Below are 25,872 nucleotides of genomic sequence, written 5' to 3'. Positions count from 1 at the left end.
ATGCTTTCTGCTGTGAGTTTTTACTTCCTAAATTCAGTGATCTCTCTTTCTCACCTTTAATTTTGGAGAATCCTTTTTTCAAATTTTGTCAGACTTCAGCTTTTTCCATCAGGGCATTTCTGGAAGAATTTCAGAATTTCAGGACCATTTGAATGAGGTGTTACTTGTGCCCTGTGTGCATTGCGGTGGCCCTAGGGGCAGTGGCAGGATTCTCTTCCAGTGGCAGCTAATGCCCTTGCTTCCAAAAGGGAACATGCATACGTGTTCCTTAGCTCTCTTTGGGATCTCAGGCACTTGAGGCAGTTAGCATTATGTGATGCCCTTTCTTTTACTTTGTGACGTGTTGCTTGTTCTTGGCTGAGTTGAAATCTGTTATACACTTAATAAAGCTGCCTTGCACAACCCAGAATCTGTATAAATTTTTAGTAATAATTGTAAGGCTAAAATAAAGGGAAAAAAATACTTAAGTTGCACGGGGTTTGATGTACTCTGGTCCTATCCTTAAAGATAGAGAAGAGTTATATAGAAAATTTTTAACACTAAACAAGTCTCCTGTGAGAGATACGACATGGTAAAAGGAGTGAGATTGAGATGCCAAGAAATTCAGACAGCTTGGCAAGAATAAAGCATAGTGTTTACTGTAACAATTAAGTACAGGACTGACAAATGTAAAATTAGTAACTGATAGTTTTATTCTCGTTGTTTGAATAGTTTTTGAATTTATTCATTCAATACATTATTCAGTGTAATAAATAGATGTTTCTGACTTTGAAATTACATTGAACTGTGTGTAGGCAGACAGAAAAATGTGGGAATGAGGGAGATAGTGTTAATATATATCTCTATTTTTAATTCTCGGGCTTAGACAGGCTTTCTACTTTGACTTCTGAATTTAAGATGATGTGTGGGTTTAGTTCATACCATCCATGTAAACATAGCCAGGAAATCTGTAGGCAGAACATCAGAGAAGAAAGGATAATCTTCTTTGGTATTTCCGCACATCGCTAACTATAATAATGTTCTAAATAATAAAATAAAGGGTATCAATATGAAAAAATATTTTATGTATAATATGATAATATACAGTATAAATAGATAAAGATATAATTACAGAACATCTCTGGGTTTTTTTCCCTCCTTAGAAACATAGGCTTTTATACAACCAGTGAAGGCAGAGATCAGCTCTTACACTGATAATAAAAACAAAAGGAAATATATTTTACAGTGTTATGGCAATGTGTGTCCTAACCCTCGAACTTGACTGATTTTGTTAAATTTAATGTTTATGTTGCCTGGAAATTATAGACTTTATCATATTTTATTTTGTGCTTGTTCAAAGCAGGTGGTGCTTTTTTTCTCTTTTTGTTATGAAACTATATTGTGTGGAGGCCGTTGCTTACTAGGGGTTCCATGGTTTATGTAACCAGGAAATCTGTCACATGACTTTAGGAAACTATCTGTCAATAAAAATTCAATCCCCTAAAAAAAATTTAAAAAAAAAGAAAAAAGGAAACAAAACTGCTAAAGCAAGCTCACAGGATGAAAAATCTAGAACAGTTTACGAATCAGAAGAGGATTAGAAATTCTGCAGTGAAAAAGAAGAATAAATGAAGTTACTAATCCTGGAATATTTGGTGTAATCTCCCAGGTCAGTCTTCAGACAAATAACAGACAAAATTAAATTGCTTCTTTCATACTGCCAGTGCATATTTAATATGCACTTATGCAGTACTTGGGCTTATTATTTGAAGAAAAGTTGGCTAGAATACCGATTTCTGTTTCATTCCCCAGGTTACATGTGTATTTTGGAAAACCTCTTTCTCAGCAGTCACATGTTGCAATTTATGTCTAGGCTGAGTGGTACACATTATCTGAAAAACTGAAAATCTGAAAAGATTTTGAAATGAAAGGAAAACATTAAAGAGCTTTAATACTTTTTTTAATTATTTAGGTAGTAATTTTATATGAAAATATTAGTATGTTTGATACATTTGAGTCCCTGGTAAAGTATGTTGAACAGCAAAAAGTTGAAAATGGAGTGTGATCAATTTGCCCTGAAAAATTAATTAAGCTCTGTTTTTTGTGTGAATACAGTGTGAATATGTACTGGGAATTACTTAAGATATTACATGTAGTTGCAATTGCTGTCTCAGCTAAAAATAGGAGTGTCTTTGCAGTATTATTATCTCTCTGACACATTTGTCTTCTTCTGGCATTCTGGGGCATGTTTGGGGCTGCACTGTCTGGGTGCTTTGCCAGATGACCAAGGCCTGAGTTAGGTGCCACCTTGCTGGGAGCAAACATAGAAAAGGAGACAGGAAAAGGACTGGAACGAAGGAATAATTTAGACTAGTATGGAACAGCAGATAGCTGAAGTACTGCATTTCCTAACTTTTGAATGCAGCTTTCCCACCCCACCCCTCCCCCCTCCTATTTTCTCTCTGGTTTTTAGTTAGGGTTTTGCTATTGTTATTCTTTGTTTCTAAAACTACATAATTGAAATCCTTTTTAAGTGAGAAACCGTAAGAAGACTACAATTGCCTTTTCACATTTTGCAGGACTAAAAGAAAATATTGTAAATAGAAATTCACCATTTTGTCTGTTTCTTCTTCCTTTTCCTTTATTTCCTGTACTGCCTTCCAAAAATAGAGTAAGGCCTATGGTATATTTGGCTTCAAAGCTTATGAAATTACTTTGCTGTGTGAGCATTTCTGATCTTTCTGAAATGGACAAAAAAAGGAGTAAATTGGGGAAAAGAAAGCAAGCACATTTCAGCTTTTGAAGATGGGAGCAATATGTGCATAAATCAAGTTAACTCTTGAGGTGACTGAATAGGGCATTCACAGCTGGTGTTATACTGAAGCCGCTCAGTCTGCGTTAGGAAGAATAAACATGGAAAGTCTGTCTCCAGTGTGTGTAGGTTAAGATGGACTGATGCAACTGCTCTGTTAATGGTCAAAGTGTGGTGTACTGCTCTGGATTTTTGGAGAGACGATCACTGAGTCTGGCAGAAGAGGGAGCCTTTGGAGTATAACTCATTTTGATCATTAGTCTCAACTGGTGCTCGCTGACAGCTGTGCTCCCAGGCTTTTGCATATCCAGTGTGAGGAGGATAGAAGACACATCTTTAAAGATAAATGTGAGATTATAACAGCAAGATCCTCAGGGAAGCATTATTGCAAGCCCTGCTCTGGAGCAGTGCCTCAGTGCCTGTGTGTGTGTGTGTGTGTGTGTGTATGTGTGTGTTTTAGTACAACTATGACCACTCTAGTTTTCTTCCAATTCTCACTTCCATTCATGTATTTTCCTCCCCTCGATAAGTAAACAAATTCAAAGCTAGCAACATTTTTAAGATATTGCTGCTTCTTAAGGATTATCTTGCTTACCTTGCAGCTCTTTGAAAGGCTTGTATTCTGAGCATATCAAAGATCCATAAGGTGAATTCATTGTGTCAGGATTTGCTCCTATTTCTCTGTGGACAATACTGAATGAACACTTGTACCCATGTTTTTCATCCATGGAAACAGTATCAATGGAAACCATACTGGAGCATGTGAATTTTCATTCAAGAGTGAATAGATTATATATTCTGCAGAGATGGCGTTCATGAACAGGGGTGTTCAATTCTTGATCATAGGGATTGGATGAGCACCTGTTGTGTCATAGTGGAGGAGACAAGATCAATAGTGCTTCGTCTTCATGGGAATGAAAGAGGGAGATCATACAGAGGTGAACAAGGAACTTGGGAGCTGAGGCAGAAGATTCTGGCTGAGTCACTCTAGCAAAATTGCAATGAAATATCCATAGAAGGCCAGAATACCTGATACTTCAAACCTTAATCTCATGTTCCCATCTTTCAGTTGATTGGGTTTTTTGGGTTTTTTTTTTTTTTTAATCCCTTCAAGAGAAGACAAACTAAGTCTTTTTATCCCTTACTGGGGTTTAAAAAGTCATTCTAAGCTCCTAAAAATATCTTATGAGTTTATAGTCATCTTACTTGCTGAAGATTTTTGGCAGGATCCTCAGAATAATGATTTATTCTAAAGATGAAGTTCTTGTATAATTCAAAATTTAGTATGCTTCCCATCCCTTGCCAAAATAGTTAGGGGAAAGGTAAGAATAGGGTTCAGGAGCTTCATGACCTGGGATCTCTAGGAAGAAATATTTTAAGTATGAATAGTGGTAATGTAACCTCTTAGGGAAAAAAAGAGATCTCGGAGACCTTGGTTTTAGTTTTTACCGTTTTCATTGCAGGTAAGGGCAGTCAAGAGAAATCTTTTGCCATTCCATTTAAACCTGTGGGAGAAATCAGCTGATCATCTAATAATTATGAAATTATTAATAATTTAATTATTCAAGATTATTTGCAAACAGCTTCACCTCCTGAAGGTATTACCTCCATAATTTATGAATATGAGGTGATGTGGCTGATGCCTTTTATTTATAAACTAACAATGTAAAATTATAACTCATAATATTGTAGTTGACTGAAATTTAGCCTGAAATCAGTTTAAATCAAATTGTTGATTCTTCTAGGTTATAAAATACTTGCTAATAATTAAATGATTTTTGCTATCCTTCGTGCTCAGTGGGACAAAATTATATAATTTCTCTTACTATAATCTACATTAAATTCATTAATGACTTCTTAAACACATATTTTATGTTGTTTGTATACTAAATTATTTTCATAAAATAGTCAAAAACTACTATAAAAATTAAACTCCAACTGAATAGCAGCTAAGATTCTGAAAAATGTATTTGAACATGAGCAAGACAGTTAATTGCTCTAAAACTTAGCAAATTAATGGGTGGATTAAAAGGGAAAAAAGCCTCATTTCCTGCTTAATAATTTACAAATATTGTTCCTACTAATTATGTCAAAGGAGAAGGAAGGTGTTATTCTGCTTCTAAATAGAAGAAGACTCTCTAAACATGACAAGATTATTCAAATGGAGAAATTTCCGGGGGGGGGTGGGGGGGGAAGAAAATCTATCAAGGCTGCTGTAAAGTAGTCATGGATAACATTTCAATGTATAATATAGCATGCAGAAATGTCGTTTTCTTGCATAATTCTTTCTGTTTGATTGTGAGCAAAGTGGTCCCTGTGGTCAGCAAGAAAGACTGCCTTGAACTAATAAATAATTTTGAAGAATTAGTAGCTGAACTGTGATGGAGGGATATGCTGAATAAGCAGTTTTGTTGGCCTTGCATTTTAGGTGGTGTAACCAAGGAGCAGAGGCGAACGTATCCAAATTTAAGTCTTGTACAAGTTTATCTCAAAGCTTATCTCCTGTTTTATTCCCTTGAATGTATTTTATTTTGTCTAATAAAGGGCTAGCAAACCTGGAGTAATAGTCAGATAAATATCAGATTTTTTAGATGTGGATAAGAAAATCCTAGAAACAACTTCCAATATTTTTTAATACACTGTTTATTTTAGGTTGTGTTGCCACATGGAGTTCAAATATTACAGAACTTCTAGCCAAATGTCACTTTCAGTATCTTTTTAAAATTGCTTCCAGATGTTTAAGAGAAAAATCTTTTTAGTATGTTCAGAAAGTCTGGGGAATTTTACAGTTTGAAAAAAGTCAATGTTGAATCAGAAATCTTGCATGTAAAACCCAGTAGAATTATAATCATCAGTATTATTGTTATTATGCTAAATTACACTAAAATGCTTTCAACAGGTTTTTTGTGGTTTTTTTCTGTTTGTTTTTGGTTTTTATTTGTTGTTTGTTTTTTTGTTTTTTCTTAAATACCTTTGGTTTTCAATGAGTGGTTGGAAAAACAAGCTATAGAAACTTTTTTCGGTACAAACTGTATTCCCAGCTAATTTGCAATAAAACACGAAATTAACTTTATTACTCCATTTGTCTTTTCTCTTTCAGTAGATCTGTTTCATCTCTTTATCAATGTTATGTGACTCTGAATTTTATCTTTTTATATCTGACATTTTAGAGCTTAAACAACTTAATATTCTTACAATGTAGACTTTACTGCAACCTGCGTGTGTAACTAATTTTTATAGTCTATATCTGGCTAAACTCACTAAGTATTGTCATATTTCAAACCACTAACATTTTCTCCTCTAATATATCTTATAGCATATGCTTTCCTTTCATATTCTAGTTGGATAACAAAAGAAAACTCTTCGATCATGAAATCTGACCCTATAAGAGGAATAAGTATCTTCCTGCTCTTTAAAAGCTTTACTTCTCTGAATTGCTGCTTGTGACATTGCATTTTAGTTTGGAGCACTCCACCACTCTGGAGCTGTATACAATGAAATTTTTACAGAATAGTTATGAAGCTTTTTTGTTACTATTCTTTTATTGAGACTTTCTCCAAAGAAACACAGCAGAATTTCTTAAAGACTGTAATAATTTTATGATTCAAAAAAAAAGCTCATTCCAGAAGTTGAGAGGCTAAACTCTGCACTAACTTTTTTGTGACATCTTTGGAAGAAATTGTTTCATCTTTTGCTAATATCTTGTTTTTTTCCCCTTCAGAACAATTGTATAGGAAATTGATGCTACAATAAAAACTCATGTTTTTTGTTCCTACTTCACGGTGCAGCTGGCACATATATTATATACATATATTTTCTTGAATAGCCTAATTAATCAGGCTCCAGATCACTTGCAATCATTATGTAGAAATATTTTGTATTAAAGACTATCAGATACACTTCCCAAGAAGTTTTTTAAATTTAATATTCTTCACTTCTAATAATTAAGGTTTTAATTACACACTGTAATGCCTAAATACTTGTGTCCTGCATATAGCTACCAATTCTTATTGATCTTTCATCACTTTGGCAGGACGAACTCTCCTGGAAAAGCTCTTCAGCCAGCAGGAAAATGCACCACAAGAAGAAGCAGAAAAACTGTGTTCCCGTATTATTGCCATGGGTCTTTTACTTCCATTCACTGACTGCTTCAGAGAGCCATGTAACCAGAGTGCCAAGCAAAGCACACCCACGTTTGATGTAAGTACTGAAGAAGTTGTGTTTTGTCTCTTTTGTGAAGCAGGACATGATTTTCTAATAGTTTATCCCCCCTGAAAGAATTCAGTTTGTCATTTTAATGGAAATTGCCCTTAGGAGAGCTGTTTTTCTGTGCTCAGGTATGCATGCCTTTGTATTCACATAAGCATGTTCCCCTATAACTTGATTTCTTAAATTTTTAAGTCATATTTTAGTCTTAGTCTGTTCTTCATTTGTAGTTTTCATTGTTGTCTTTTTTGAATCAAAGCACTTTGCGACTACCAAAGTTTCCCCCAATAGCTGCTTCACCAAAAAATATAAATTAAAGGAAAAACAGAGAACACCATGTCACAAAATTTTGCAGAACACAAGCTGGATGTCCATGCTAGGCTTTATTTGGGTTGGGTTTTTTTTGTTTTGTTTTTTTTTTTTCCCCCTGAAAATACTTTTGATACAAAATAGTGCAGGGATCAATGCAAATATGCTGGCATTCCAGCTGTAGTGTTATCTGTACCTGTGGGCTATCTGGCCAGGTGTTTACCTACGGTTGCAAGTCTGAGTGTAGACATCACCTTACATGCTTTCCTGTTCTCTTGGATAATTAATTCAGTATTAGGGTGTCTTCTTGTTGTTGCCTATCATGCTTTGTACTGGTTTATGTGGCTAAACATAATTTTCTCTTCACTAATTAGCTTCAAAAGAGTATACAAATATTAACTAATCAACATAAAGTCTTGCTGGTGCAGTTAAGATCATTCTTATTCTACACATTAAACTGAAGTTTGGTTACAAACTCTCAAAAAAGGATTGGCATAGATATGAGAGAACATGATTACGTCTTAACTCTTTAAGTCTTTCTCATCTTTCCCAAAGAATAATTTAGCACAAATGGTGAAGGGAAAACTCAGTGAATAATTTTTTTTCCAATTACTTCTTATGCAGACTTTCTTAAATAGCCCAGTTTATCTACAAAGTCATCCCATGGTGCCTCTAGCAATATTATATGTTTGTGTTTTGGCTTTGGTGTTACTGTTTGGTATTTTTAAGATAGAACATTTGAAACACTTTTTTAACTGGTGTTTGAAATTAATTTAAAAATGCAGTTTAGCTATAAAACTGAGATTACCCAGGCAATTTAAAATCACACATCATTTGAAAGTGCTTGTGGTTAGATATACTCATAAAAGTTACTGGAAATGATAAGTTTCTTTTTTTTCAGGTTGTTCAGAAGAGTCTAGTAGCATTTTCCACTCTCCTGCTATTACCATATGTTCAGCAATCTCCTTTTGATTGTTGAATATCGTATTTTTAAAGGCTTCTCTTGCATTCTAAATAGATGTTTTTATCAAATTCAAAGTTTGCAAAGAAACAGAAAAGGCTCTTTTTTAAACTGATATACCGTGCTTTGTCTGAGTAACAGACATTTTAGTTATTTTTTGTTTAACGTGTCCAAAAGGAGGGACATAGTAGTAGCCTAGTGCCATGTCAACCATCTGTCAAGGCAAGGAATTTAAGAAGTGGCTGGATTAGCAGTGATCTTAGTTTGACTTGGTCTATCAGTAAGCCACGAATATCACAGCTTCTGTGACGATTTTTCCATATGAATCCCCTAAATAGATTGCACTCCTGGTAAATCAGTGTCAGAAGTGGTGTACAGCACTGTTATGTAACCAGCAGTTCATTGGACTTCAAAGGAGCACACAGCTGTCTGGAACACCAGATCTCCATAATTGAATTCCACATGGTGCAGAGCTGAGAGCTGCTGATGCTGAGTTTTGGACTATGTTTCTACTTCAGCCTTGGTGACCACAGTACAGGAATACTTATCACTACACGCTTTCTAAAACAAAAATATTTACAACTTGAAGTATAAATTTTAGTGGCTGAAACTTGAAAATTGTGCACCTCCTTGCTTCTTAGTGTAATTTTAGAGAATTTTGCAGGATATTAATGCTAATTTTTATGTAAGGGAATGAAACAATTAAAACTTAGCTTCAAAAAAATTATGGTGATACTGAATACTATTTTAAAAAGGACATGTAAAGTTGGGGAGTCACGTCCTCTCTTGAATCTCTTGCCATGTGTGTACTCTTTTTTTTTTTTTTTCCTATTCACATTTTTCTTGTTTGTTTGCATTTTTAAAAAATCATTAGAGCAAAACTTCAAGGTTGATCTAATGGTTTATTTTAAAGACTTAGGAATTAGACTTAGTTGAGGACTAGCCTTAATACTTAAATTTCACCCATCTAGAATTAAGAGGTACATCTTTTTTGACCTTTCTCCAAAGTTTGGAGCAGAGCCAAACCTATATTCTTCATTAATCTCTGAGTTCATCAGACCCCCAGTTCAGTTTTGGATTGCCTCCTGTTTGGCTGATATTCTTTTCGCTTAGCGCAAACTGCCATCAGCAAAGCTCCTGTAGCCCTGTCCTGGTCCCTGCCACCTTGTTCCTCCCTTCTTCATGAGGCCATGGTGCTTGCCTGTTCCTTAATGTTACTTCTTTGGCTACTTTGATTTTCAGCTTATTCTGGTGCTTGTAAAGTCTCTTAGGTCACTCTTTCAGATTTTTTTTTTTTCCACAGAATTTCCAAAACTTTTTCTGGTGAAACCCATCCTGGAGTCCTTTTCTTCTTTTGTGACTTAGCCCTCGTACTTCTGAACTTTAAAGTACTATTTTTTTTAAATGGAATAAAATGCATTGTTCCCTTCTTGCTTAAGTGTGGTCCCACAGACTTTATTTTCTGAAGATGTTAGGTTACAGTTTATGAAAGTAATTCAGTAAGTTTTGTTCACTTTATGATCTATTGCTCATGGCTTGATATTAATATAAACAGATTATTTAGAAGTCCTATTCTGTCACTCTAATCCCTTTTTCTGGTTTGCCTCTAGTGAATTTAATTTAACGTGACTAATGCTGAAATCTCTTGAAATATTTGCATTTGTGCATTTTGATTATATTCTCATTTTCTTTATTAATCATGCTGCTGGTCACCTCTACTTCTCCCTATCTTAGAAATGTTTATTCAAATCTTGTGTCTGTTTTCTCAGTAATACAAGAAATCTGGTTTCTTTTTTTACTCCCAAGGTATTCCAGGCTTCAGTGTAGGCCATTAAAGAATAGTACATACCCTGTTTTTTTTTTTTTATTGGATACTACATATTTCTCTTCCCATCTGTCTGACTGAAATTAAGTAGTGCATTAAAAGTAAAGACAACTTTCACAGCTCTTAGTTTCTTGGGCTAGTTTTATTATAGGTCCTAGAATTCAGTTCAATTTAAATTCTTAGCACTTGTGTCTCTGCTGTACACTGTGCTTTGGGAACGTGATGCTTGCTCCTTTTTTCATATAAGGCAAATGTGAAGGATCAACAAATGCTGAATGACAGCACATAATCTTCACAGAAATAGCAGCTGTCACCACATTTATGCTGAGGATAGGGTTCAGTTTCCAAAGGCTTATATATTACTCAGGTCTTTGGATAGCTTTTAATGATGATTGGAGATGACATGTTCATGAACTGTCTCTGAACTTTTTGTCAAATTAGCCCAAAGGACAGAAATTTTAGAACTGTTTTAAGAACTTAGGAGAGAACTTGCATGCTCAGTCTTGGCCTGTTTTATCAATTATTTCTTTTGAAACAGTTGATGGCAGTAGCTCAGAATGAAAGTTTAGTCTGAAAAATACAAGTTGAACAAAGCTTTGAAAGTAACATAAATAGAAAAGGATTCATGTTTTTAAGATTTTGCTGTTGAGAAGCAGTGGGAACTTTTGTTATAGCTCTTCTTACCTACTCTTGCAATGTAAAGAGTATCTTAACAAGTAAATAAATATTAAGTGGCAGGTACTCTCTCCAGACATATGTTGCCCTTACTGCTATTTTCCCATTTGCTAGGGAGGCTGCTAATTATTACTTCGTGTATGTCATGAGAATGTACTCATCAAGCTATCTTTAATCTGTTATGCTCCTGCTAGTATTTTATCAAAGAAAAACAAGGGGTTTAACTAAAAAATTAATAAAGTCAAGCAAGTAAATAGGCAACTTATAGAAAGATAGATTAGGAAAAACCTACATAAAGCAAGTTCTCTGAAAAAATTTATTGCATTTTGAATAGTTATTGCCTTTTAAATTTTTCCCTTTTCAGCAGTTGTGAGTTATTCAAGAGGGTTTCTAAAGATTCAAATTAAGATAAAATATCTTCTGAGTGAATGATATGCAAGACATTAATGCCTTGTGAAAAAGTCTTCCATTCACAAAACGTAGAATCATAGAATTATTAAGGTTGGCAAAGAGCTCCAGTATCATCAAGTCCAACCTTTAACCCAACACCATGGTGTTCACCATTAAAGCATATTCCCAAGTGCCACATCCACATTCCTTTTGAATGCTTCCAGGTATGGTAATTCTACCACTTCCCTGGGCAGCCTGTTCAAGCTTAAGGTATGGGCAGTTTTTTCTTTCATAGCAAGTTCCTACTTTTTTTTCTGATAATCTTTTCAAGTAACTTTGTGTTGCTTCTGAGCATTAGGCTTAAAACTCCTAATTTCTGAATTAAAAATTATTTTGTGACAGGGGCTTTCTTTTATAATTTTGTACGTGCTTTTGAGAAGAAAAGCAAGCATCCTTTAGTATACTTACTCTTCTCCTTGTTTGAGGAACTTAATCTCTGTTTCGCACTGAAGGTTCCAGTAATGACTACTTTTCGAGTGGCAGTCACAAAAAATATCTTCTTTCATCTTTGTTTGTGGTTTTGACTTGGCTATATCTCTACATCTCTTTTTGTTCTTCTATTTAATGCTCTTATTGTGTTAAGTACAGCTGTTAGTGCCTTCTTGATTTATCAACAGTTTCAGCACATTCTATAATGAAAAGGCTACATAAGTTGTTCTGGATGGTATCTTTCTTTGCTGTGTTACGATGTGATCTTATACAGCCGTGTTTGACAGTTTGGATAGGCTCTGCCCCTTGTGCCATTTGCAGTTATGATGCCTGACTAGGCTGTCATCTGTTTCTGAAATAGTGCTTCCCCAAGGAAGCAGAGAGACAGCAGGAATGGAAAACATTGAAAAAACGGCTGTTTTCCTATTATCTCCTGGCCACCTGTGGTGATGCAAATGCTTTCTAAGGAAATAAAGACACTGCTTTCTTTCTGCTGAGTAGTAGCAGATGGTGGGATTTAGCAAGTCGGAAAGAAGAGAAATTAGTGACATGAAGGCTTGACTTAATTTTAGTATATTTGTACTGCTGATATCAGTCTGAAAATTAGTAGGTAAACTGACTGCAAATAGACTCCTTTCTCAGAAGACAGAGAGCCAAAATACGAGCACACAGCTGGCAACAATGCATACAGCATTTTTTCAAGCATGCTTTCAATGCTTGGGCATCTATTATGTAAGACTGAATGTAGGCCCATCTCAGAGCAGTACACTGGAGTACTCAATTTTATCAGCGTAGTACCTTGGAGTCAATAGTCAATAAAACTTTAAAAGTGAACAAGTGAGAATTGTGGACTAGACCAGAGAAAATAGATGGTTAATCTGCTGTGTTAATCTTTGTTTGTAGTGTAGGTTACCATGGTGGTTCACTTTGGCTAAATCAAAGCCCCCCGTGTCTCCTCTTCCATCGCCCAGTGACACATTGTGATACTTTGCCTTCTGTGGTGAGCAATTCTGAATGTTCTTGAGTGTAGTAAAATGCAAACAGTTGGTTTATCATTGGGCTGAAGTATTGCTCTTAGCTACTTCCCTGCTTCGATCTCTTAAAAAATTTATTCTGTTTTAAGGGTTTTTAGCTGAGGCCCAGCAGTCTTCTACTCCTTTTACTCCTTTTTTTTTCTTTCTCTCTCTCTCTCTCCATTCTGCTTCCTTGTGGTGGTGCTACTGTGTACACTTTCAATGTAGATGTTTTATGTGTAGGATGTTGCTAGGTTTTCAGGTTTCTTTTTGTAATGAACATTGCTTGCTTGCTTGTTGTGCTGAATAACTGCCTCAAGAGCCATATACTTAATTTAAGCTTATACCACCTGTTTAAATTTTTTAGCATCATTGTGCATATGATGAAGGTGGTGGTCAGCCTGTCACCTCAAGACATATTTATATTTTATGACTTTCTGTAGGTTAGTTCTTTTCCTTCACAACATCAGTCATAAAAAGATGTCTTTTCTCACTTGGAATTGCAAATATGTTGGAGGTTGAATTTGAATATATTGCATATCTTTTTCAAAGAGAGATTTTACAGTAGTAAAAATCACGTTATTGAATAACAGAGAGATGAAAATGAATTTTCTAAGGAAGCAGTTTGATTTGGGAAATTCAAATTTTTCAGAATCCAAACTTATGGAAGAACTGTGTCAGTGTAAATAAAAACAATTTCTGAGGAAGCAACCTCTTGTCTCAGCTTGCATTTTCTGATGAGTCAGCGAGAAGACAAACCCTCAGGTCATGTCAGTAGTAGCTGATAACCTGCTGGCCTTGGGATGTGACATTCCAAGTTGGTGTTCTAGTTGGATGTGTAGGGAGGCTAGGTCTTGACCTGTTTTCTTAAAGGCTAGCCACTGTTCCTTCTTCCATGGAAAGTTTAGTGTAAGCTCACCAGTTGAATCTATTCAACTCTATTAAATGTAGAAGTTACTGGGGAACAGGAACACCAAGGCAACAACTCTAGAACAGAATGAGAATGGATGTGGAAATCTGAAATGTAGTTTCCTGATTTCCTTTCCCCATGGGAGCTCTAACTGCAGGGCTATTGGCTCTCTTTGCCTCTCCTGGGATATAGTGTAGAATTCTGAGCTAAATTCGATGTGATCAAACATGGTTTTTTTGTCTTTAATTGAGGAGGGTGAAGTAATTTCATGGGAAATAAATGTTTCATGATTTTTGTCACCTGACGTATTTTTAAATTCATTGTTGAGGCACATTGGTTCCCTGAAAAGAAAAAATAAAAATAAAACCCTTTAATTCAAGTAAAATTCTTATGTAACAAATTTAGTTCATGAGGATAGTGCTGCTTCAGCTATATATTACAGTATTATGAAGGACTTGCTGTTTTTCAGCTTTGGAAAGCATCTGGGCTCATCAGTGCAGCCAAAGGTAACACAAGTCAAGGGCTGTGTTTAATCACTGCTCTGGTTCTGTCAGTGGCAAGACAGAGCTTTGTTACTGAACCTGTCCTCAAAAACTAAACCACTTTTCCCATTCTTAAAAGTATTGATTTCTTTATTTGAAAAGCTGCTTAAAATAAAGCAGCCTCCTGCTGATAAGAGCATTTTGAGGTAGTCCGGCTCTAGTTTCTCAGACTAAAACCATGCTTCTACAATTAACTCTTTGTATGCAGTGGAGAACATGAAGTTTTTCATTTTAGAGGCTGTATACTTGGTATACTAGAATGGTTAAACCTCCTGCATGGAAAAAAAAATTCCTTCCACACACTTGAAACAGACTAAATGCCAAGAAATTGTATACAAATGTGGACAACCTCTTTGGAGCTCTTAGCCTGGAAAATACCTCTGAAACATGGAGGCTGGTCCCTTCTTATCCCAAGTAACGTAAGGTGGAATTCCTCTATGAGTTTCGTTCCATCTTAAATGCAGATATACTTTTTCTTCTCCCCATTCTTCAACTTCTTCCCATGGAAAAAATGTTATTCTGAATTATTTGGTGAGTAGGAACTTTCTCATAAGTACTCTTTGCTGTTTACTCCTGACCCATTTATAATTGCCTGAGAACACACCAACACTTCTGTTATTCCCTATTCAGGATAACATTGAACATTTATGGTTCTAGTGAAAAAAAAATTGAAGTTTGCTATTAAAAAAGAGAAGTTCTGCAGAAAGGAGCCCTACTGCATCACAGTTTAGCACAGGAACCATCAGGCAAGTTAGTATCAATGCACTCTCATGTAAGAAAATTTAGAGGTACTGCTAAAATGTTTCCTCCCTATACTGCTTCCCAATACTAGAGCACTGTGCTGCTGTACTGCCTCACCTTCCCACCTGACTTATTGAGAACTGTCTCAATAAATCTGGTCAGATTTTCCCCCCTTGATCCTCACATTGCTAATTCATGCTTTTGCAGCCATTTGGGGCAAATGTGTATACACCTATTCAACTATTTCAACTCCGTCTCCTATACAGCTTTTAAGCCTTTCTCACAATGGCTGTTTTTTGTTCTTTGGACTGGAAACAGATAAACAGCTGATTAAAAACTGAAATGACATTGAACAGAAGATTGAACTACCTGTATATGGCCAGGAGCAATATAGCAGATATTTGAAGTTGCAAATTATATTCCTACAGTGAAGGACGTACTACTCTGTAATTCAGGCTGTGGCCCAGGGAACAAAACTGGTCTCTGTGTGAAAAACATGTGACTCCTTTTCTGAAAGGTCCACCAAAATGACTTCTGATGTTTGCTGCAGGTCCAACTCATGGCTCTAGTTTTGGGTTCACCAGCCACATGGTATTTACTAGAGGCCTTTCTTTGAGTAGTTTCCAACATTCATTTCCATCTTTAAAGATGAGCCAGAAAGAACCTCCAGCTCAAGCAGTGAAGCAAATATTTAATGTTTCATTTATTGCGTTGTTGAAGTGTAACACTGTGGTAGCAGAGAAGAAAAAGTTGTAACAAAAAGCCATTCTCTGTGCATACTTAGGTCTGGGAAGAAAGTGAGTTAAAGTACAGACCCGACTCTCTGTGATTCTAAATGCTAGCATCTATAAATGGTAAAATGTATATTGATTAGGTACCATCAGATCCTGCAGGCAGTTTGCCTTGCCCATGTGCAGATGCTCTGCACTTTTAAGAACCAGTGGAAAGTGCTGTGTAAGGATGTGTGGAAATGAGAACTCTTCCTGACATCATGTTTAGTGCACTGGACTCAGACAGCTTGAAGCTTCCAGTGTCTGCCCAGATATGAGTCTGAATAAATAAAACTGGGTTCATTACAAGGATATATATGTATATTTTTTCCTCAAAAGAGATGTTTTAAAGACTAAATAGTGCTGTTTGTGCAAGATGAAGGGGAAATTCCAGATATATCCAAAACTTGATCATGGTAAGCATATTCACTGACTGTAAGTACAATGATATTTAGTAAAAATTTCCTCTGAAATGAAAAGACTAAATGATAAAAAATTGAATGTGGAAATCTAGGTTCATGGATAATTTCTTTGTAATTATTAATATTAAAAACAAGTCTGGATTTTTTTTTTTAAATTTGGATTTTTTTGTTTATTTTACTTCAACAGGACTTCAGCACCACAGAATGGGCTCATACCTCTTTCTTTAAACTGTTCTAATAATCATGCACATTTATGGCATTATCAGATTTGAAAAATGAGACGTTAGATGGGTTACTATATTAACTGACAAGGAGTTAAAGACAAAACATAAAGAGGATTAGGTTTTGGACCATAGCTTCAGTATATAGGAATTAGAACATTCAAATGATTTGTATCTTTTGAAGGGCATGAAAGTAGAGACAGGGTTAATCTTTTCCCTTTTAAAGTGTAATTTATGGACTATCAGCTTTCCATCCAGACCTTCAGACTACCTTTCTGTTGTAAGAGTTTTTCATATTTTAAATTATGTTTATAAATTTGCAAGTAATCTAAGGTAGTTGTTGTTAAATACCTTATTTATCTGTTGAAAATGGATGTTTTCATTGTACTGCAAGTCCCTTGGAGGCATTTTTGAAAATCTATATTTACATCTGTAAATTTCCGTTACACGAGGAGTCTATTCTATTGTCCTTCTCTGTATTGAATAAAAAACCATTAAATCCTCCCCCCCCCAAATGCAATACAAACAAAAAATGCTGTCTTTTATACTCACAAACAAAGCTCTCATGCTGGGTTAAGAGTTTTTTTATCAAGTCGTGTGATTTATAACTGCTAATTTATAACTGCTCATATTTTATATGCTGTAAATTGTGTCAGCAAGAACATAGGTACTTCATATTTTCTTACCTTCATGATGTATACCATCTGTACAATAATTCTGAGCATTGGGGGTTTTTTTAATGCATCTCATTTCAAGAATCTGTTGCTAAATTATTATATCTTTCAAGAATTGGCATGGTGAAATGTCATGTCTAGGAACTGTTTAACTGTTTGTCTTCCTCATTTATGCTATGTCAACAGTATCTTACAGTTGGTTGTGTTTTCTTTTACTGCCTTATAACCCTACATGTAATCCTATTGAAAGTCATCTGTGCTTAGCTAGTTAACTCTGTGCAGAGCATGTTCTTTCCTGTGTTCCCTGGACTGTAAAAGGTGGTAGAGTGGGCAAGGAAAAACTGATTTGTCTCAGTGACTTTTTTCAATGTCATTTCCCTCTGTGTTTTTGAGACTTAAAATGTGCAGAAAAATGACAAATAGCAAAATCCAGCACTTTTTCTTTACACAACATGTACAGGTCGGAGTCCTTCTCCTTTTTACTTAAGCAGTGTTGGAAATTGGACAGTAACTCAGAAATGCGTATCCTTTAAAAAGCTAGAAGAAGACAAAGGGAAAGAATTAAGTGGCTCAAAGGACTGAATTAATCAAGCCTTTTCAGATGTTCAAATAGAATAGCAAGGTATTGCTGTCCTAATGGACAAGCTTTTTGAGGAACATAGAGTTCAGGGCTTTGTAAAGAACCTGATGTTAGTTTTTATTAAGCTTTTTATCCATTTATTTTTACCCTTATCTAAAGTCAATGTACGTGTCTGGATTTTTGCCATGTTTTTCATGCTGGGAAGGTCTAATGAGTTTCCTTTGACCCTGACCCTCTCTACAACAAAGCTTTTTACTTTATTATCAGCATTTGTCTGTTTCAAGTAAGTTGCTCCTTAAATAATATTTTCACTCTTACAGCAATTTATTTCTAGGCAAGTAGAAACTTAATGTTTAGAATAGAATAGTGTTTATCCCAAAAACAAGAAAAATTTTCTTCCTGCATATCTCTTCAAAGTTTATCTGACAAAATTAAAAGAAAAATTAATATAAATGTAAAAAATGTTAATCTAAAAATTAAATATATACCAGTTTTTATTCAAGCCTTAGAATGAATGAAGTCTGATAAACATCTTTGTAAAAAGGTATTACTGTGATATGACTGTATTTTCAGCTGGTGACTTGATTTTTTTTTCTAGTTTTGTGCTACAATATTTGCATCTTTCCAGATAATTTACAAGGTTACTTGTGCAATTGCTGTGAATGAGCTCTATAGAATTTACAGTATTCTAAATGTTTAATCACAAGGTGTGCATGTTGATGCAGACTAGGGATCACAAGAATAACTACTTGAATTGTGGTCATCTAAAATCTTGCTGTTAGCTTTAAGCATAAGTTTACCCCAGTTTTCATTAGAAACTCTGTGTCCTGCTTTTAATCATAGACTCAAATTCAAAGTTGTTGAGTGATAAGGGTATAATCTGATTTGAGCCTAGCAGACTGAGAATAGCTCTTGCTATTGGTTTGGGGTTTTTTTTTTTCATTTTACTCTGAAAGAAAAATCTATCTTTTTACCTGCTTTTCTAAAAATATTAAAATGGAAATTATAAAAATAGGGTTTCAAAGATGCATATATCAGTTTAATTTCTTCTGAAATAATTCTGTTCATTTTCCTTGCTTGTGTGTTTGGTGTAAAATGATTATGTACTGTGTGGGGAGAAATATTTCCCTCCAAGCCATCAAACTGGCTGTATGTGACGAAGTGCAATCATGATGGACAGAATGTGTTATTGCTGTAAGAAGTGTCAAAGCGTTCCTTATTCAAAAAAGTGATGAACTGTGTCCTAACATGTTGTTGGGTCGTAGAAAACTAAAAGCTCGATTTTTCTCTTTGTAATGAAGATAACTATTTTAATGTAGATTTTTCTCAAGTCTTTATCAGACTGAAGAGCATAAAACCAAGTCTTTCTTGATAAAGGGGATATTGAGTTATTTGTACTGAAAACAAAAGCCTAGATATTTTGACTTTGTCTTTCTATATTAACTTTTCCATCTTGTTTTTGTTTTGTTTTTGTTGTTTTATTTTTTTTTTCCTTAAATCACAGCAAGACCAGCTTTATACTTGGGCTGCAGTTAGCCAACCCACACATTCAACAGATTACATTGAAGGAAGCTTTCCAAGGAGAATTCCATCTGCATGGCCTCCACCCAAACCTCCAGATGAAGAACAAAGGCTCAAAATTTCAGAAGGTACAGTTCTTGGATACAGAGAAGATAAATGTATAGGATAGGGAAACCTGCTGTGTTTTAGAATCCAAAATATAAACTTGGTATCTTAGCCACTAACAAACACCTAGTTTTGAGAAACTTGGATTAGCATCAGAAATAATGTCAGCTAGTATGAATTTAATAAGACATATTCACCAAAAATGCATTCTTTTTGTTAGCAACCAAGATGTGTACCTGGCATCTGCTGAGTAATGGATTTTGCCAGGTGCTATGAACTTTATTCTTTTCCAGTTTGCATACCTCCAGAGCTGTGAGATATGAGTTCTTTTTTCTTAAAAATATGGAAAACTTCAGAAGTTGACTAGTGCTGTTCTGAAAGTTATTAGTGGTGTAAGGCATTCCTCTGCAGATTCAGAAGTCCTGTGCTGACAGAGGGGTAGGAAAAGTGTATCTGAAAAAAATAAAATGATGTCTTGTTTACAAAGTCAGTTTACCTTAAAATTTGTGAGCTTATGCTACCAGCCAAATTTCTGCAGTCTTCATGCTCGCTAAAATCTTTGTTTATACTGAAAATTAAAACCAAACAAGAAAAGAACAGCCTTGTAGTTGACAAAGAAATTCTGAAGAGGGTTTCAAGCCTGTTTTCTGTTAGTAGTGTTGATCCATAAATTCTGCAGGTTCTTAGAGGCTTTGCTTTCTATTAGTATTCAGCAGCTCTCAGCACCGTAGACTGCTGTGTCCCCCATGGAGAGCCACTGAGTATTCTCAAATTTTTCACTCCTTTACACTCCTCCTTTTCATTGCTCAGATTTGAAGAGTTAAGTCATTATATCAACAGATCTCTTTGCATTACTTGTAGGCTTTGGGTGGAGTTAATTTCAGATTTGCTTCTCTTTGGGACTTCTCTGCCACTTCCTCTGGAACATGAGCAAAGTATTTCTTGCATGGACACCTCAAACCATGGCAATATTTTACTTTTACTGGTATCACTTATTTCAGTGTTCACAAGCAAAACAAGTGATTAAAAAAAAAAAAAGGCAACACTGCTGTATTATTCTGTTTATGCTGTGCTTTTTACCAAAGGAATTCAACTGGAGATTGAGGAAACATTCCTGCATCCATCTCACTAATGTAATTCAGAGTGTGGAACTCTGCAGTGCTCAACTGTTGAGCTAGTCCAGTTTTTAACCAATGTTCTCCTGTTTCTTCAATGAAATTGCTGCCATAATTGGTGATAGAGTAGATGGCAGTGATTTCTGATAGTTGTGTTTCTCAGCAGGAAGACTTAGCTAATGGATGTGTGATCACAGTATTTATAAACATACTGTGCACTAGAGAAACAAAAAGGTGAATTTCAAATTAAGTTATTTTGAGGTTTTAACCCAGCAGAGGTTGGTGTAAATCAACAAGGGTTTAGTTTCTCTGAAATCTAGAAGAACGTTGATAGCGTAAAATATTTTTAAATTTAAAGATACACTTAGAAGTATATTTCTATCAAAAAGACAATACTAATATTTTTTAAATGTATTCATTTTGTATGTGACTTGTTTCCGTCCTATGTTTTTCTGTTCATTATACCTACTACATGGATGCATTGTGTACAGGACTTGTCTGTTCCTTATCTCAGCCATTGCCCTCTCAAAAAAAAGCAAACATACTAAGAAATAGAATTAGAAGTAAAGTTTAAAATTGTGTATTGGGGGTTTTACTAAGTTTAATACAGGTAGTTATTAAGTGTGCTTATTGAAATTTTTGTGAGATTTTTCAATGTAGGCCATGGAGGAAAAGGAAAAGTTATAGTTCTTTTGAATACAACTCAGAGAGATGAATAATTAAACTTTCTTTAATTGTTCACGCACTTGCCATTTGGAAGAACCTGGAGGTGAGTGATGTGAAACATGAGGATAAACACCTTCCTTAAAATTTGTAACTAATAACTAAATTGTTGTGTATTTACACCTTTGCAGTGTGTAGCGGACAATTTTTCTTTAAAGGTTTAAATTATTATGTGCAGGGTAGCTGTATTTTGCTTTATATGTAAGTATTGCTGTTTGGATTAAAGAGATATATTAGTATTAGAAACAATAGCTCATAAACAAAAACATACATTTTAGACAAAAGCATTGATTGAGAGAGGAATGCAGCAAGACATTTTTATAGAATCTTTGTTTTTATTGTATACATTAGCATTTGAAAAATAGTAGGCCTTCAAACTTGAAGGCAAAACAAAATTCTGAAAGGTTTTAGGTAATCCATCCTAAATAAGCAAAGTAGTTAATCATCTGTTTAGTATAGTTCTTATTTAATAGTCTTGCTGTGTGCTCTGTATCATGTGAAGAATTGCTGGATGTGTGAAAAGGGCTATTAGAGTGGTTGGGAGTTTTTGGGATTTTAGGGCAGTGGGTTTAGTCAGGTTGATTTTTGATGTTTGGGGATTTTTAGGTCTGTTATTTATTTTAAAACAGGCATTTGGAAATAGCTAATATGAATGTGGGTTCAAGTCAGCAAGTACTTACGCTAAAAACATTTTTCAGTTCTGGATTCCTTTAAAGTTTAGGACAAAATGAGCCAACATAACCAGTAGGATCAATGTGTATGGTACTAATTTTCTATTTGAATACACAAATCTGTTCCTGTCTCTTCTTATGGCATTTCACACTACCATTATCACATCTCAGCACATTGCCTGAATCTAAACTCAACAGGGTATTTGGAATTCAATTATTTTAATTAGTTGCTGGTGACAGTATTCTACTTAACATATTGGAAAAGGCAAGTAGGCAGACACTAGAGCCCAGTCATCCTGTCTCCAATGTGGCTGTTTCACCACCTGTGAAGGCCTTCAAAGACTATGGAACTTCTGCAATATGAAGCAGTCTCAGCCCACTAAATATCAGTATTGGTTTACAACCTGAAACATAGGTTAGTATCTTAAAAAAAAAATAAAAAAATAAAAAAAAAATAAAGAAACAACAACAACAACAAAAATTATTTGGTTTAAAGGAAAGATTTCATTTCTCAAACAGAACTTTTCTCCTTTCCCAAACCCTTTTTTTTCCTGGTAGTGGTTTTTGTTTTTCCATTTTGCATTGAAGAAATGGTTGGTTTGCTGGGAATAGATTATATTAGCTAAATTTCATGTAGCTAGTCTTAAAGTTAACTGCTCAGCTCGCCCTGACTTCAGCTTATATTCAGAATTCTTTTTAGAAGAATAACATTTCTGAGGTAAAAATAAGCTAGACAATTCTGTCAAATTGTTAAATATTGACCAATACATAGGAGCAGTCTGTTCCTATTTTCTTAAGTACTTTTATATAAACCAGGTAACTGTGTTAATTTGGACAGCAGAAAACATTAAGCATTGTGGGTGCATATCTAATACTAGAAAGTCAGCACAGAATAAACCTGTTGTGAGAAAAAATCAAATAGATACTAAAGTTTCAGGCAGAAATCTGAAATCTAAATGATTAGTTATTTCTTGTTAGGTGCAGCTTATCCACATCCAGGTAAAAAAAGCTGTGGATTGTAAATTTTCAAGCCTTGTGACATAACTCACACTTGCAATAAAATCTCTTCCTTGTACGTCTCGCTTCCCAACACCTGGGATTGTCAGAAAGCTGTGAGGAGGCCAAGTGTCTAGGAATTACAAATCCAGAGGCTCTGGTTCACAGCTGCTTCACTCTTTCTGCAAAGAGATTTCCCTGTTTAATAGTGGTACCTATAAACATATAGGGAAGAGGCCGCACATATAGGCTCGCATATTGCAATTCTTTTTATGTGTAAATGGCTGAGCTCTGATCAGTAAAGAGGCATCATTAGCAGTAGCTCCTAAACTGATTAAAAGTCTTTGCACTGTGTAGCTGCCTTGGAGTTGTTTGCTTGCTTGTTTTCCTTTTTCTGATTATTTCCTATTGGGCAAGGAAACTGAGACATAGTGTGGTTCTTTAAGATCAGAAAAGTAATATGGTTTTTAAAATAAGAAACAGGATCTAGTTGTGGAGTGTCTTATACTTTGCTCTGTGTTTAAGATCTGTATTGCTACCTATGTCATTGTGCAGTTTTCAGATTTCTGGAGTAGTGGAAGAAAGGAAAACTGTTGGCAAGAGTCATCTGTTTTTAAAGACAGATAATTTTTGGGATAATTTGGAAAGTGCGACAGTTAATATTATTTCCTTTTTAACTTTACACTCATTTTACTAGTTTCTTAATGTGTATTTCAAAAGATTGGTCTTTTTTTTATTTATAGAATTTTAAAATCTGTATCTTCTTTCTGAATTCAGAGTTGAAATCTACAGTCCTAGAAACGGAGAAGCAAGGCATAGGTGGTGTTCAGCAGGCACAGGTAAGAATCTAACAATAATGTTTTATCTTTTTTTTAAAAGAGGGTGAAAAGCAGTACTTTTTTCCAGACATATTTGAAATAGCTTTGTGCGCTGAATGTTCTGTATGAAAAAAGTCCAAAGTGAGGGTGTTTAATATGCTCCATAGTGTATCTAGCTATAAGGATTGAAGGTTCCTGCCTGCCAAAGGTGATTCTTAAAAAATGTTATTGTCCACTCAAGAGTAAGTTGACCCTCTGATGGCATTAGTAAGGAATAATTACAAAAGATCTTATTATCATAGCTAATCTACAAAGGTGCATGTAAGTAATAGCAGCAGGGATTTTTTTCTGACTCTCTCCTCCAGCTTACAGCAGTGGTATTTGCAAACAGGTTTAGAGGGCCATGCTGGACTTAAAAAGGAGATAATGTAATACTGGAACAATGGAGATAGACTGTGTTTCTGAGGCATTAGTCCAACCCAGACTATCTTATTTATCATATTTTTTTAGCTTATCACCATACGTGTTGTAGTCATCTTTAAAGGTGGTGCAGTTTAATGGGGCTGAGAACTTCAAATTCTGATTCCTCAACAGGAAACAGAGTTCTCTTACTGGTGGAAAACACTATTCAGTTGTTCTGCAAGTCATTAGAAGAAAGGTTAATTTCTGAAATCTTGGTTTGAAGCAAGCAGCAACCAAAAGCTCTTGCAATCTCTTTTCTCCCTCCTCTGTTTCCCAGGTTGTTTCCTTCATATTCCCCCCCTTTGGGTTTGTTTAGTTTTTGTTTTTTATGGGGTTTTTGTTTCTTTTGGTTTGCTAGGTGTTTTGTTGTGGGATTTAGGATTTATTTTTTTTTTTGTTTTGTTTTTTGGTGTTAATTAGTTTGTCTTAGTGCCAAGAAAATTCAAGCATCACTGTATCAAGCAGTATTTGTGAAAATGGTTAGTGATTTGCTTTTCAGGGAAAAATAAGGAATGTGTAGTTAAATACATTCTACTGATCATTTGGAAATTTAGACTTGCAAATTTAATTTGGGCTTGATCACATACTTTGTGAGCTATGGGCAGGGAGAGTATGTGTATTAACTTTATAGCTTGCCTTTCCAAACAACTTTAAAGAGTTCTTCTAGTTGGTTACCTAAATTCTTCTGCCTCCATAATATGTAGTATTTTAAAACTGCAGCTCATTAATTAAAACAATATTGCAAAATAATTCTTCATTGCAGTATTTTAAGTGTAACCTAAAATATTTTTGCATGCTATTATTATATTCCAGTCACCCAGGTTTCGCTAACAATGGTTTCTAATATTTATTGTGGAAAAGCACTTTTCCCTTATACTTACAGAAAGTTATTGCATGTAAGAAGCATATTTAAACAGTCTCTAGTATTAGAATTCATTGCAAGAAGTTACCTATATAAATTATTTTCCTATTGGAAATGTAATTAATTGAAATAGGTTTATAAATATGCAGATATCTTACCTATTTAAAAAAAAAGAATTATGAGAATTACTATGAGAATGAAGTTTAACCAGGAGCTCTGGAGCACTGCATGATTGGTTGAATGGGATTTAGTTGTAGTTGTAGTTTTATTTTTAAAACTAGCAGAGTATGTTGTCCAATTGCTGGATTCCATTTGCTAGTGTTTAGGAGATCCCTATCCCTCTTACTCTGTGGTGATCTCTTATGGCAGTAACATGGACTTCTTCCATTCTATACTATTATTCATCAACAACCTGCAGAACTAACAGGATCACCTCATTTGCAGAAAGTCATCTCAAGCTTTTGCTGTATTATGTCATCATCATCCTGATTTATTTTAAAAATCAGAATGGAGCTTTTTTTTTCTTTTGAGGAACTGTATGTGAATAAAATGCTGTCAAATGTTTAAATTATTTCTGTAGTGTACCAAGCAGTCAAGCATGTTCTACCTATCCATCAGTGTTTAACTGCATCCGTCTATAAAAACATCTAGAAAGTAGAATAGCCCTCATGTTTGTAGGTAAATCTTTTACTGCAATGAGATCATTCTTGGTGTTATTTTACATATTTTAAGTGATGAACGTGTTTCTATTAGCGATTACCCTCTTTTGTTGTCTACAGTTTTAATTTCTGAAAAAAGGAAGCGTTGTCTGAATGTGGCCTAGTAGGTGATTTTTCTCCTTTTCATACATAAATGAGAGAGAGCTCTAGTTGAAAATTCGAATTGACCTACAAAGTCTTCTTACAGACTTCTTCCTTCTCCTTTCTCTGGGAAAAAGATATTTCCCACATAATACTAATATAATCAAAGATTATTGGCCAGAACAGTTGTAACATAATGTGCTGGTAAGTTATCTGTTATGGTAAACAGTTAACTGAAAGAATCAGAATAATATCAAACTAATGGCAAAACTACTATAGC

The 25,872-nt window shown here is 34.9% G+C and overlaps 1 protein-coding gene across 1 annotated transcript in view; it reads left to right on the top strand.

The window, feature by feature from the left end:
* The window catches only part of FMN2 (formin 2), a 152,097-nt gene that overhangs the window by 9,551 nt on the left and 116,674 nt on the right, over nt 1-25,872 (top strand). The window contains exons 2-5 of the mRNA XM_062488953.1: nt 6,825-6,991; nt 19,024-19,168; nt 20,534-20,542; nt 23,428-23,489. Of these exons, the coding sequence (XP_062344937.1) occupies nt 6,825-6,991; nt 19,024-19,168; nt 20,534-20,542; nt 23,428-23,489 (383 nt within the window). The remainder of the gene's footprint in view (nt 1-6,824; nt 6,992-19,023; nt 19,169-20,533; nt 20,543-23,427; nt 23,490-25,872) is intronic.

The sequence above is a fragment of the Cinclus cinclus genome, chromosome 3, assembly GCF_963662255.1.
Source record: "Cinclus cinclus chromosome 3, bCinCin1.1, whole genome shotgun sequence".
NCBI classification, from domain to species: Eukaryota; Metazoa; Chordata; class Aves; order Passeriformes; family Cinclidae; genus Cinclus; species Cinclus cinclus.
This window is presented reverse-complemented; position numbering and strand designations above follow the sequence as displayed.